Source organism: Numida meleagris, chromosome Z, assembly GCF_002078875.1.
Source record: "Numida meleagris isolate 19003 breed g44 Domestic line chromosome Z, NumMel1.0, whole genome shotgun sequence".
In the NCBI taxonomy this organism is placed as follows: Eukaryota; Metazoa; Chordata; class Aves; order Galliformes; family Numididae; genus Numida; species Numida meleagris.
The window spans coordinates 74,145,540-74,160,760 of record NC_034438.1 but is presented as its reverse complement, the minus strand read 5'-3'; the positions used below and the strand labels follow the sequence as shown (position 1 = coordinate 74,160,760).

At 40.0% G+C, this 15,221-nt stretch overlaps 1 protein-coding gene across 1 annotated transcript in view; it reads right to left on the bottom strand.

Moving 5' to 3' along the window:
* Window positions 1–15,221, bottom strand: part of SRFBP1 (serum response factor binding protein 1) — a 72,244-nt gene that overhangs the window by 33,570 nt on the left and 23,453 nt on the right. Inside the window, exons 2-3 of the mRNA XM_021380389.1 lie at window positions 13,497–13,585; window positions 12,495–12,567 (exon numbers count right to left, since the gene is read on the bottom strand). Coding sequence (XP_021236064.1) covers window positions 12,495–12,567; window positions 13,497–13,585 — 162 coding nt within the window. The remainder of the gene's footprint in view (window positions 1–12,494; window positions 12,568–13,496; window positions 13,586–15,221) is intronic.

Genomic DNA, 15,221 nt, shown 5'->3' with positions numbered 1-15,221 from the left:
CCTTGTGGAAAAAACTGCAGCAACTGACATTCATAAACACCTGCTGAATGTTTATGGAGACCAAACAGTGGATGTTGGCACACTGAGGTGGTGGGTGGTGCATTTCAGCAGTGGCGACAATGATGTGAAAGACAAGCCATGTTCCAGATGGTCGTTCACAGCTGTCACGAAATGAAAAGTGTCGGCACAAATAGGCAGATTACAACCAGGGATCTGTACAGGGAACTAAATATTGGCTATAATCCACTGGAAATGACAGTGGCAACACTGAAATATCACAAAGTTTTCACCAGGTAGGTACCATGAATACTCAACCAGGAACAGAAAGAATAGTATTTGCAAGTTTGTCAGAACCTATTGAACCAATACGAGGCTGAAAGTGACAGTCTCCTGTATCGCATCATTACCAGGTACTAGATGTGGTGTCACCACAACCCAGAGTCAAAACAGCAGTCTACGGAGTGGTGACACGAATTAACCATTACAGTTCAATATGCAGACCTCAAAGCGTAAAGTGGATGTGCACTGTCTTTTGGGATAGGAAAGGGGTGATTCTTGCAGATCTCCTGCAGCCTGGACAAACCATCAACACAGACCACTACGTCTTGATGCTGATTAAGCTGAAGGCTCAAACTTCCAGAATCAGGCCAGAGAAGACTAACTTTCTCTCACAACATAAAAATGCTAGGCCTCATACCAGTTTGAAGACCATGGAGTACACTGCCAATCTTGGCTGGACTGTCCTACCATGCCCATGGTATAGTCTGTATTTGATGCCTTCTGAATTCCATCTGTTAAGGCCGATGAAGAATGGACTGCTTGGAAAACATTTTCCTAGTAATGATGCTGTCATAGCAGCTGCGAAACAGCTCCACTGGTACACATTTTTATGAGCCAAGCACCAGGCCTCTTCTTCAGAGCTGGTGAAAACACAGCTAATGGTGGTGACTATGTTGAAAAATAGCATTTTGTAGCTGAGAATTTGCTCTGTTGAATGGTGTTATTGTGCTCTTTGTATATGTTGTAGTTTCCATGGAAATAAATAGGAGGTATTACTTCCAGAGTGACCTACACAGAATTACAGAATCATTTAGATTGGAGAAGACTGTCACCCTGACCTACCAAGTCGCATCACTAAAACATGCCCCTTAGTTCTGTGCCTATAGGTATCTTAAATACTTCCATGGATGTGGATTTCACCCCTGCGCAGCCTGTTCCAATGCTTGACCACACACTCAGTGATGAAGTTCCTTCTGACATCAAATCTAAATTTCCCCTCACACAATTCAAAACTGTTTCTTCTTGTCCTATCACTAGTCACCTGAGAGTAGAGACCAACATCCTCACTAAAAACTCTTTGTTCACTATTTTAACATAGTATTTTTTAATTTCAGATGTGAAGGAAAGAAGTTCTTTTAAGAAAGACTTTGTTCAATATCAGAAAGTTGTAGCACTTTTGAATGTTCATGAATTACCAAGGAATTATTCCCTGAAGAATACTGTAGAGAAGGAATTCCATGGAACTGGATGATTAGAAGAAAGTGAAAAGTATCCATAAGCATATCCAACTACACACCACAATAGTCAAAGGCAAGCTGGAGACATGTGAAAGAGACAAAAATGTAATCTTTAAGTTACAGCATTCAACACTTCCATTCTAAACCAATACCAGAGATACTTTAATATTCATACAAAAAAATTTAAATACAGACATACATCAGGGCAATCTCAGGTATGTCTACATACTGGAAAAAGAACTCTTTGAGAGCAGCCCTGTGGAGGACTTGGGGTCCTGGTGGGCAGAAAGCTGGGCATGAGCAAGCAGTGTGTGCCTGCAGCCCAGAAGGCCGACTGTATCCTGGGAAGACCTCACTATGGCCTTCCAGTACTCGAAGAGAGCTTATAAGCAGAAGGGAGCACAACTTTTTACACTGTTGTATATTGACAGGACAAGGGGGAATGGCTTTAAAATAAAAGAGGGGGAATTTAGGTTATATATTAGGAATAAATTATCTACTCAGAACAGAAGGTGGTGAGGTAGTGGCATGGAGCTGTGACAGGAGAGGGTCAGGATGGGTGTTAGGAAAAGGTTTTTCATCAGAGGGTGGTTAGGCATAGAACAGGCTCTCCAGGGCAGTAGTCACAGTCCCAAGATGCCAGAGTTCAAGGAGTGTTTGGACAATGATCTCAGATGTATGGCCTGAATTTTGGGTGGCTCTGTGTGGAGCCAAGAGTTGGACTTGCTGATCCCCTCAGTAAGTTTGCAGACGACACCAAGTTGGGAGGGTGTGTGGATCTGCCAGAGGGTAGAAAGGCACTACAGAGGGACCTGGATAGACTGGAACAATGGGCCAAAGTACACCATATGAGTTTCAACAGGGCCAAGTGTTGGGTCCTGCACTTTGGTCACAACAACCCCAGGCAACCCTACAGGCTTGGGGAGGAGTGGCTGGAAAGCTGCCTGATGGAAAGGGACCTTGGTGTGCTGATGGACAGTCGGCTGAATATGAGCCAGCAGTGTGCCCAGGTGGCCAAGAAGGCCAATGGCATCCTGGCTTGGATCAGGAATGGTGTGGTGAGCAGGACTAGGGAACTCATCCTGCTTCTGTACTCGGCACTGGTGAGGCCCCATCTCGAGTACTGTGTTCAGTTTTGGGCACCTCACTACAGAAAGGACATTGAGGTGCTGGAGCAGGTCCAAAGAAGGGCAACAAGGCTTGAGAAGGGCTTGGAGAATATGCCCTACAAAGAGACTCTAAAGGAACTGGGGCTGTTTAGTCAGGGGAAGAGGAGGCTGAGGGCAGACCTTATTGCTCTCTTCAAATACCTGAAAGGCGATTGCAGTGAGAGCAGGGTTGGTCTCTTCTTACTGGTGACAGGACAAGAGAAAATGACCTCAAGTTGTGCCAGGGGAGGTTTAGGTTGGATATCGGGAAAAACTTCTTCACAGAAAGGGTTGTTAAGCACTGGAACAGGCTCCCCAGGGAGGTGGCTGAGTCACCATCCCTGAATGTATTTAAAAACCGTTTGGATGTGGTGCTCAGGGACAGGATTTAGTGGTGGGTTGTTAGGGTAGTGTGGTTAGATTGCGGTTGGACTTGATGATCTTGAAGGTCTTTTCCATCCTGAGCAATTCTATGATTCTATCCTTTTAGGTCTCTACCAACTCAGGATATTCCATCATTCTATGTTTTTTTACCTACTGTTCCTGCCCAGTTACCCAGTTCATCCCTCTCAACAGAACCACAGAACTGTAGATGTTAGACTGGAAATCCTCAAACTCTGGATGAGTTAGAGATCGGACTTCTATTGCCCTACACCTCTGCTCAAGCAAATCAACTGGAAAATATTCCTCAGGGAATGCCTGGCTCCATCCAGACAGGTTTTGAGTATTTCCAAGGATGGAGTCTTTACAAACTCTCCGGGCAACCTGATCTAGTGTTTGATACTTCTTACAGTGAAAAAGCTTCCCTTTTACATTTAATCCAATTTTTTTTGTACTTCAACTTGTATCCATTGTCTCTTGTCCTATCAGTGGGCAACACTACTCCCATCAGGTATTTATACACACTAGTAAGATCCTGCTGAGCTGTCTCTTCTCCAGGCTTAACAATCCCTCTTCTCTCAGCTGCTCCTTGGTGCTGCAGTCCTTTAATTATCTTCTCGATCCTCCACTCAACTTACTTCAGGATATCTGTATCTTGTACTGGGGAGTGCAGAAGTGAACTATGTGCTTCAGATGCATCTCACCAAGGACGAGTGAAGAGGAAGAATCACCTCTCTCAACCTACTGGCAACACTGTTCCAACAACTCAGAAGGCTACTAGCCTTCTTTGTACCGAGGGTGTGTTGCTGGCTTATGGTCAGCTGGTGTCCACCACGACACACAGGTCCTTTTCTGAAAAGTTTCTTTCCAGCCTGACGGACACCAAAATGGGCGGGTACAACAGGTTATTACTCCTCATGGGCTGAACTTGTATTTTCCTTTGCTAAACTTCATTGGGTTCCTCTCTACTCAATTTCTCAAGCCCGTCTATGTTATTCTGAATGGCAGCACAACCATCTGGTGAGCTCTTTCCAATGACTTATCTTCCTCAAACTTGAGCTCTGACCTATCCTTCCTGAAGATGTTAAATACCATTGGCTGCACTATTCAACACTTGGGCACACCACCAGTTGCTAGCCTCTTGTTGAGTAGGCTTCATCATGTTACCAAATATAACACCTTTTTATAATACCTTTTGTTCTGCATCCCAGCGAGTTTTTGATCCACCTTAGGGTCTATCATCCATGTTACTGCCATTTGTCAATGAGAACGTTATGGCATACAGTGCTAAAAATGTTATGGAAGGAGAGACAAAAAAACAACCACTGTTCCTCTTGCTCACTGTGCTAGTCAGCTCATTGTAGAAGGCTATGCGTTTAGTCAAACGTGATTTCCCATTCATAGATCCATGCTGACTACTCCAAATAAGTTGCTTGCCCTTCATTTCCTTGTAAATGATTTTCAGCATTATTTGCTCCTACCATTACGATGGCAATTAAGGAGACATCACCTGGCCTGTAGTATCCCTGATTTTTCCTTGTTGTTTATCGTAAAGCTAAAAGTGACATTTACTTCTCAGTTCTCAGGAATCTTCCTGCAATAGCCCAGACCTTCCAAAGATCATTGGCAGAAATGACAATGGTCAGCTTCCTCTTCAACCATGGGTGCATTCCATCAGGTCCCATGGACTTGCATTTGTCCACTTTGTTTAAATGTTCCCTAATCTGATCCTTCTCTACTAAGGGTAAATCTTCTTTGGTACGTACTTTCCCACTGGTTACAGGGACCCAAGGTTCCTGAAGGCTGGCGTTACCATTTAAATGCAGGAATGAAGAATACATTGATTAGCTCAGTCTTTTTAATATCCTTCATCAGAAATCCTCTGTCCATTCAGCAGTAGGCTCGTATTTTCCCCTACTCTTCCCTTGGTTTTTAAAACTCTTCACAGAATCACAGAATTGCAGGGGTTGGAAGGGACCTCAAGAGATCATCGAGTCCAACCTCCCTGCTAAAGCAGATACCCTACAATAAGTTACACAGGTAGGCATCCAGATGGGTCTTGAATAGGAGACTTCACAGCCTCCTTGGTAAACTTGTTCCATGCTCCATCACCCCCACTGAAAAGAAGATCTTCTGCATGATTGCATGGAACTTCTTATGTTCAAGTTTTAGGACATTACTCATTGTTTTTCCACAGCACACCACTGAGAAGAGCCTAGCCTCATGCATTTGCCTTCCACCTCCCTTTAGATATTTATAAAAATTAATTAGACTCCCCCTCAGTCCTCTTTTCCCCAGGTTGAACAGACCCAGGTTACTCAGTCTTTCCTCATACAGAAGATGCTTCAGGCCCTGTAACATCTTTGCTGCCCTCTGCTGGACTCCTTCTAGGACATCCCTCTCTTTTTTGAACTGGGGAGGCCAGAACTGGACACAGTATTCCAAATGTGGCCTCACCAGGGTAGGGTAAAGGGGGAGGAACACCTCCCATATGCTGCTGGCCACACTTTTTAATGCACTCCAGGATACCACTGGCCTTCTTGGCCATAAGGGCACACTACTGGCTCATGGCCGATTTGCTGTCCACAAGAACACCCAGGTCCTTCTCCACAGAGATCCCCTCCAGCAGGTCATCCCCTAACCTGTACTGATGCATGCAGTTATTCCTCTCCAGGTGCAAAAGTCTACACCTGCTCTTATTGAACCTTCCTTGTGTTATTCAACTCCAGATGCACATTTGGTCAGTGTCTGTGTATTCCTCCCAGATCATGAGAGTGTTTCTACCTCTTGTTATACTTTCTTTTCACATTTGAGTTTGTCAGGATCTCCCTGTTCATCCTGCAGGCCTCCTGCTGCCCTTTGATTAACTTTCTGCATGTTGGAATTGCTAAACCTTCAAGCTGGGAGGAGGTGGCCTCTGAAAAATCAAAATCTCCTGGACTTCCTTCCAGGACTGTACCCCCATGGGATTCTAAGCAGGGGCCTAAAAAATTTAAAGTCTTCTCTCAAAGTCTAGAGTTGTGATCTTTCTTTTTTATCATGTTCCATGAATTCTTGCTGCACTCTCTCAAAGACTCGAAGGAGATCAAGTCACAAGCTTTCCTAAAGTCAGGGTATACAACAACGGCTGCTTCCTTCTTGCTCATACAACCAATCACCTCATCTTAGAAGCTTATGTGATCAATCAGGCACAATTTACCGTAAGTAAATCCATTCTGGCTACTCCCAGTCACTTTCCTATCCTTTCTGTTCCTGGAACTACCCTCTAGGTAGACTTCCGAGAGATGAAATTCAGACTGACCAGGTTGCATTTGCTTAGATTAAAGCAGACTCATGATATCAGCCAGCTGCTTTTACAACCCAAGTACAACACATACAAGTCTGTGGGACCAGGTATGCTTTATGCACTCCTTAACTGCAACATCACATACTTTGGGTGACCCTTTACTCCCAAAGACTCTGTAAGCCACAGAAATTAAAGCTGAAGGGCAGAACAGACCAGCAAAAAACAAGAGGGGAAAAACAAACAGCAAACACCCACCCTTTTCCACCTTTTGCCATCGTGTCCCCCACCACATGGTGAACGTGTATTTCAATTTAACTTTATTTTTCCTCTCAATATATTTATAGAAGCCACTCGTTCTGCCACTTCACATTCCTCATAAAATGGACCTCCTGCTGACATCTGGATTTTCTAACACTGTCTTTGAGCATTCAAGCAGTCTGTCTACATCCTCCCAAGCAGTCTGTCCTGACTTCCTCCACTTTTGGTGGATTTTGCGTATGTGTGTATGTTTGGGCCCACTTATAAGCATGCTGTTTATTCACGCTCTAATTTCAGAAAATAAATTTAGACAATTCAAGGTAAGCTACCCACTACTAAGAATTTGCTAGAAAACAGTCATATTTATGTAAAGGAACTTTAAAACATATTGCAGTTTCATAAATACGGCAATACCAATTCTATAATGGATAATTAATCCACTTTAGCAGAATCATCACACCTGAGAAACAATTAAAAACAACTACAATACAATAAAATTCCCTGTTTCAAAACAGTAAAATCACAGTAGAAAGACTAGAACGATCATTTTTTTCTTCCTATTCTTCATGAATTATTAAATAAACATTTTATATGGTTTTGGCAAAACAAATCCTGAAGAACTCAAAAAACACTGTTCTATTCTGATAGCTCTGAGAACTACCATAAGAAATTAACCCAGTTCCTGCATTCACGTAGCCAGAATTTTTAAAATGTTCTCCTTTCCCACAATTTTTGCTTGTGCTTGTTTTGCTTGAAACATTATCAACTGTATTTGTCAATTAAGTTCTTTTTAATCTGCAAGTCCAACAATGGAAACACATATAATCAAAAATTCTAATTCCAACAATACCACTATACATGCTATAAGAAAATTCATATTACAGATTTGTTTTTACTATAGCCCAGCAACAAAATTTCTGAAGTTTTCAATATATTATTTTGCATGAATAAATAGGCAAGATTTAAAAAAAAAAAGCATTAACAAAAACAGACATAGTTATTTACCTGAAAACTGAGCATCTAATGCTGTTAACTACTAGGAAACAGTATATTTACAGTGAGATTATGTTAGCAGTGTCCTTTTGGGTCTACTTGAAGGTATAAAAAAAAAATAGCATTCTAAGGACTTAGTGATAAGGCAACAGTTACCAAATGACAGCAATCATATTATCTTCCCTATAATATCAGATGGCAATTAGTACAGATCCAAGCTAGAAAAAGTAGTTTAAAGTCTAGTAATTTGAAGTTCACTTTGGTTTCTTTCAGAAAAGGACAGCAGCTCTTGCCTCATCCATGGAAGTGCTCAAGGCTGGGTTGGATCGGGCCTTGAGTAGGCTTGATCTTGGGTAGCAACCAGTCTATGGCAGGGGTTGTGACCTTAAGGTCCCTTCCAACCTAAGCCATTCTGTGGTTCTATGATTCTCCTACATGTCCTGATGAGCTGCAGGCAACTACTAACAAACAGATACGCTATCAGGCAAATTTTTGCTTACAGCCTAGATGAAAGAAGACATCTCACCCCAGTAAATGCATCAGTACAAGAGGCTTGTTGGTTTAACGGCAGCTGAACGCAGAAATTTATTTCTTAGAAAGGCAGAGTTCTCCCTCACTGGTATTTCAACTTGTCAGATTTTCTTCCTAAGTAAGAGAAACTTATTGAATTAAAACAACAGTGCCAAGGTACCAGTATTTCAGTCATTCTTCCTAGAGCTTGAAACAAGTTATTTATGAAATAGAATTCTGCTCTTGTGCCTTCTGAGGTTTTGCTTTTCCTTTTTTTTTTTTTAAATCTTTAAATCTGGATATGTGTCAGGGGAAAGATGTTCTGATCTCCTCTTGACTGATGGAAGAAAAATTTATATTTAGAAAAAAGCGTGCTCTCTGGCAACAGTGGGAACCACTCAGAAGAACAACCATACTAGTTTCCTTCCCTGGGATTTTCAAGGATATATATTTTATCAATGTACAGAAACACTTCAAGACTTTGTCCAATGAACAAATAAGTTCTAGATGTTGTAAACAGCCATCTGAAAAAATCTCTTATCTGTAAATGCTGTCAGATTCTGATCTAACGTCTCCTTTCTGGCTTCTAGCCACTTTGGCCAAAGCAAGCAATTTTTATTTTTATTTTTTTGCACGGAAGTGGGTGTGTTTGTTGGGTTTTTTTTCAGCTGAACTTCTATAGATTTGCAGCCTCAAGCCTAAACATTCACTAGGAGAGAAAGCAGAGATTCTTCTTATGTAAAACACTAAGCAGCAGTAGTAGTAGTAGTGTATGGAGTATTTCTGCAGGTTGTAACAAAAATAATCTGTTTCTGTACCCTGCACACACAGAAGTTTCAAAAGGATTTGCATCCCCTCTGACCTGTGCTTATGATCCACACATTGAAACTGCTGGATTAGTTTGCATAATGCAAGTCTGCTGTAAGTTAAACCTTTGTAGACCATTAATTAATGGACGTTATTAACCATTTCTACTCTAGGAAATAATAATTTCCTAAAAATCTGAAAATACACTATCACGTTATGTGAAGAGCTCTTTACGAAAGTGTTGCTCACAGGATCCATAACTTAAGAAAAGGTTTCCGAGTATGACATTTTACCAGTATAAACTCTACTGTGTCAGGGAAATTTGAATGATTTATGTGAAAGCTGTCTTGTTTCTCCTTCATGACGAATAAAGAATATTTCTATGCCAACTCTGAAAAAGTCTCTTAGTCTAAAACCCAACAGTACTGAAAAATATGTAAACAACTAGTGTCTTTTAGACTGTGATTCATAAGAACAGGAGTTTTTATTTCATTTAAGAAACAAATACAATATAGATTCAGAAAGTGTCTATTCATTTTAAAAGACAAAAAAATCAACAAAAACAATCAGGAAAAACAGCATTTTTGCTATTAAAATTTTACTAATATAACACTGGTGCAATTTTTTTTTTTTCAACAATAAAGACTACTGAGATCACTTAATAGCTATTTGCCCAGGAAGTAGGAGAGGTTTTCCTCCTTCTCAGCTTCTCACTCCTCCTATTCAAACTATTTCAAAGCAAACTTTGTTTACCACTAGCTCTCCAAATTACAAATCCTCCCTCAACAATCAGTCTTACAGTTAACACTTACAGGTCCTACACTTAATGAAACTCAGGTAGCATTAAAGAGTCACTACTAACAACTGAGGTACTTCTTTAATTCCACATGGCTCATTCTCAGCTTGGCCAAATGACAATCTCACTATTAGAGGTCTTTTTTCAAAGTAGTCTGTAACAGTATGAGTACCAGAATCAGGCATTTATCTCCAGATACCTCAGTTTAGGAGCCTTGTTATTCTAGATTCCACCTTCACAGAAACAGACAGGCAGTCCAGGATGGTTGTTCAGTGCATTCTACGTCTGTTTCCTTCTGGAGAAACTTCTATACCTATTATTTACACAAACCAGAAGGCATGGAGGCTTTTTAACTGACATTGTAAATGACCTAGAATTATGTGGGGTAAACCAAGTCCAACTACTGCTGTTAACTGCAGGAGTACAGGGAAAAAAGGAGAGTGAAAGAAAGCTTCCATCAGCTTATGAAACTACTTGAACGTACGTGACCAATACAGTCCTGAGTGCTGGCAGACACTAGGATGTCTGCATGAGCCAATCCTGGAAGTAAAAGCACTATGTGGACAAACCCAACACTTACGTTGCTTGACCACTGTTTTACAGAGCAGCACAGTGATAGTGACCTATTGTGGGAAGCCTGCTTTAGCAGGGAGGTTGGACTCAATGATCTCTCAAGGTCCGTTACAGCCCCTGCAATTCTCTGATGACCATTTCCTTTTCCCCTTTACTGACTTGTTGAAGGCTCTGATGTTTTACAAATAATATGCTAAAAACCCATGTGACTCCATCTGACAAATCAGGCAAAAAGCAGATCATGGATCAATGGAAATGGATTAATGAAGCCTTTCCACTGACCAGATTATTTTGAAGACTATGTTCACTGATAGATAAATAAGTAAATAGGTAAAAATTATTCAAACATTGTAGTTATCAAGGAAAAAAAACCAAAACAGTCATTTAATGTCAAAGTAGTTCTCTCGTACAATTGAGCATGCTTGTGCTGAAATCTGGAACCTGCACCCATTTCAAAACACATGATTGTAAACATTATCTGCTAAAATTGAGATACAAGAAGTAGAGAATATTATGAAGTTATAAAATCTCTGAAGCATTTGTTCGAACATTATAATGCAAAAGATACAAAAACTTTATCAATTGACAGCAGGGCCAAAGAAAAAACTGAATCAAGTGCTACCTGTCTCTTGAAGATAAAATTTCAAAAACTGAAACAGAACTTTAAAGCTGAAAGCAATATTCCAGTAGCTTCACATTTAAAGCTATGAGAATTGACATTGACAATACCATAATCAGCTATATGAAACACTTAATTGGCATAAAAAAATTAATTCCTACACTTACACTATCAAAGTACAAACTTCAAGCACCATTTATTCCAGACGAATTCAATTTTAGCTTGGCAAATTTAAGACTCAAACTGCTTAGCACCTTGACAAATGCAGCAAACAAACATGGTAATATGGAAACTTAGGGACTGTTGGTGGATTAAGAATTGGTTGGCTGGATGCAGCCAAAGGGTTGTGATTCATGGTTCTGTGTCAGGGTGAAGGCCAGTCACAAGTGGTATACCTCAGGTGTTGGTCTTGGGATCAGTGCTCTTCTACATCTTTATCAATGACACAGACCATTGAGTGCAACCTCAGCAAGTTTGTAGATGACACCAAGCTGAGCGGTGCAGTCAATACAATGGAGGGAAAGGAAGCCACCCAGAGGGACCTGGACAGGCTGGAGAAGAGGGCTCATGAGAACCTAATGAGGTTCAACAAGGCCAAATGCAAGGTGCTGCACTTGGGTTGGGGCAATCCCAGGTATTTATATGGACTGGGGGAAGAACTCCTTGAGAGCAGCCCTGCAGAGAAGGACTTGGGAGTCCTGGTGGATGAGAAGCTGGACATGGGCCAGCAGTGCGTGCTTGCAGCCCGGAAGGCCAACTATGTTGTGGGCTACATTAAAAGTGGAGTGGTCAGCAGGGAGAGGGAGGTGGTGGTCCCCCGCTACTCGGCTCTTGTGAGGCCCCATCTGGAGTACTGCATCCAGGCCTGGGGCCCCCAGCACAAGAAAGATGTGGAGCTCTTGGAATGGGTCCAGAGGAGGGCGACCAAGAAGATCAGAGGGCTGGAGCACCTCTCCTATGAGGAAAGGTTGAGGGAACTGGGCTTGTTTAGTTTGGAGAAGAGAAGGCTCCGGGGAGACCTCATTGTGGCCTTCCAGTACTTGAAGGGAGCGTATAAACAAGAGGGGGAACAATTGTTCACGAGGGTGGATAGCGATAGGACAAGGGGGAATGGTTTTAAACTGAGATGGGGGAGATTTAGGTTAGATATTAGGAGGAAGTTTTTCACACAAAGGGTGGTGACGCACTGGAACAGGTTGCCCAGGGAGGTTGTGGATGCCCTGTCCCTGGCGGCGTTCAAGGCCAGGCTGGACGTGGCTCTGGGCAGCCTGGTCTAGTGGTTGGTGACCCTGCGCTCAGCACGGGGGGTTGAAACTAGGTGATCATTATGGTTCTTTTCAACCCAGTTCATTCTATGATTCTATGAAATGCTCTTGATTTTCTAGATGTGTAATAGTAACAGCCAAGATCACTTTGAAAATATTTCAGGTAGGTTTCAGTAATGCAGTTCTGAAAAACAAAGCTTTTTATTGCTAAAGTATATTTAATACATATTTAATATAAATAAATTTATATTTAACTTAAGTATATTAATAAACTTAAGTATATTTAATATTTAATAATTTTAAATAAAGTTTTCTATGTAAACATATAAATATGGTAATACCTTCATAGCATGGATTTCTTCTATTAATCTCTCAACTCGTTTTTGGTTCTTTAACCTCAAGTCTTCTGAACCCCTGTAAATGAAGTCTTTATTGAAAAAATCTGAGGTTTGTTCACTTTCTTTTTTCCGCATGGAGATGCTAAATATCAAACTATCACAAGAATTAGCACAATCACATCCCCTTGTTAAATGAACATTTTGGTGAAGAGTTGTTCAGTAGTACAACGCTTCTCCCGTTTTGAACAGAAGAAAAAAACACTGAAGATTTAGCAAAATAATAAAAAAGACAAGCATTATTCTATTAGAAGAGAATGACTACAATTCCTACCAGCAACACACAGGAGATACTGCTATTTCAAATATAATTATATTCTAAGATCTGCAACATTTAAATATAGATATTAACTAGGTCTGTACAATTTACTAAGTTTATGGAAGAACAATACATTCAATTTACACTTTAAACAGTATGAAAGACTTATTTTTTGTTATCTCCAATGAGACAACCCAAATTCCTTTGAGCCAGTTATCTTTAAAAACATAACCTTCAAAATGTTGTTTTAATAGTTTTAATACTAATTATTAAAAACCAAGTACAATTTGTATAAATGTACATACTAAATAATATTTTTTGTTACACAACTTTGCAGAGAACTGCAGTGAGAAAATAATGGACACATTATGATCAATAGCAGAACAGCCTAAAAGATCAAGTCTGATTGTTTTGGAAGTGCTGTAAAAGGTCCTTTGTGGTGATCAACTTCCAAACACTAAATCCTTTGAAAACATGTTATCCCAATTCTAAATTATGAAACTACTCTTCAGTAAGTATTTTGAGTCTATCTAAAATAAAGTAAAAAATATGTCTAATAGAATATATATATGTCAGTGTGCCCTAGGTTTTCTATGTAATACATGTTTACTCCTTGTCCCTGTTTTCAGAAAGATAATCCAGATACTACCTAATTTATTGAAACACGAACAGTGATATTTAAAACTGACTTTTTCAACTTCAATTTCCCGATGTGTCTGGTCAGTCTGCGAATGGTCAGGACTCTGGCCTTCTTTACATCTTTTCTCATCTTCACAACCTGTCAGAAAGATGGAAGACAATATGAAGCTTGTCTGCCTTGATCAATTTCCATATAAAATACATTTGTTACATTAACTTACATTTTAGAAATCAACAAAAAACATTCTTGAAAATGGAGTGCGTTCTGCTGCTAACCAAATTCCAGTTGAAATGAATTCAGATTTCACTTAAAATCAAACTGCTTTCACAAACATCAGAGGAAGAACAACCAACAGTTTAAAAATGCACCTGAAGTCCAAACAGAAGACAAGACATTCCTAAGTAGCCATATTTTAGTATTCTTAGAGCTAGACTGAGCTACAGATTAGTAAAGACTGATCTTTTGTGTTCAGTTTGTTTATTTTTGTCCCGGTAACACAGCACCAGTACTTTCCCATTAGTGCATCTTATTTTCACTGCGAAACATTTTGAAAGATCTAAGGAAAGACTCTCAAACTAATTACAATTAAACAAGACTTAAGATTTGCAAATCTTCTTATGTATCTGATTTTTGCTGAATACAAATATTCACAGATATATACAAATAGCTATTCAAAATCTCTATAAGTATATTCCCTGTGCTACACTCATTTTCAACTTCCTCCTCTACCCAGTTCCCTCTACTTCCCAAAATGTATTTTAATATCAAAGAAAACTTGATAGTGATGTTCTGGACTTAATTCTCTCCCAAAATAAGAGGAAAAGAATTACAATAATTAGTAAAAAGGTGGTATTAACAGAAAAATCTTCGGAATCTTTTGGTTCGAAATTCCATCATGGGAAACCTTAGGACAGAACACTGTCCTCACAGTGATGCACACTTCAGAGAGATAGATTCAGTAACTACTTACAGTACTGCTAATTTAACACTCAAATGTTACTTACTGAAATATATCCATATTAAGATTTCATATTTAAATTTACAAAATATGAAATATTTAAACAAAAACATCATTATTCCTGACAAAGTCAAATTTCTCTTAAGTTCACGCAATGTGGGTAAGGTTCAAAAGAAGCTGGCGCTTCTTTCCCAAGGAAGTTCTTGGCCTCAGTTTTCTATGTTCGCTTCTGATTTCTTAGAGACAACATGAAAATGACTGCATCTTGCCCAAATATCTAACAGTTACCATCCAACCAGTTCTACCAGGGAATATTAGCATTAGAAACTACAATCAAGCTCAACCACAAAACAAAACAAAAACAAAAAAATCTTCAAAGCTTGTGGAGGAACATTTCACATTACAGTATGAGGGAAAGCCTGAGACTACAAAGGCAAGAAGTTATTACTTGTTTTTAAAAAAATGACATATTTTGCACACACCTTAAAACATTTGTAGCTAGGTTACTTGCATAAGTAAGCATTTAAGCCTCGTACTGTGCTTAGCAGTGATTCTACTGAAGGACTAATCCACTGAAATAATTTCTAGGGACAGGACTTTTAAATTACTGGTCACTGCTTTGTCACACCAAAGGAAAAAAACCAGCACTTCTGCTAAAAGTAGGAGGGGAATTGTTCTGTGCTAGTTATCTGAAATTGCACAGAGAAAAAAGGGAAAATATGCTGTTTGGGGACAAGCAAGATGGCTGCAAAAAGGGCAAAGCATGCCCAGCTTGCGGTCTTTTAATACAGTGACAGCATTGCCTTGTCAGGCAAG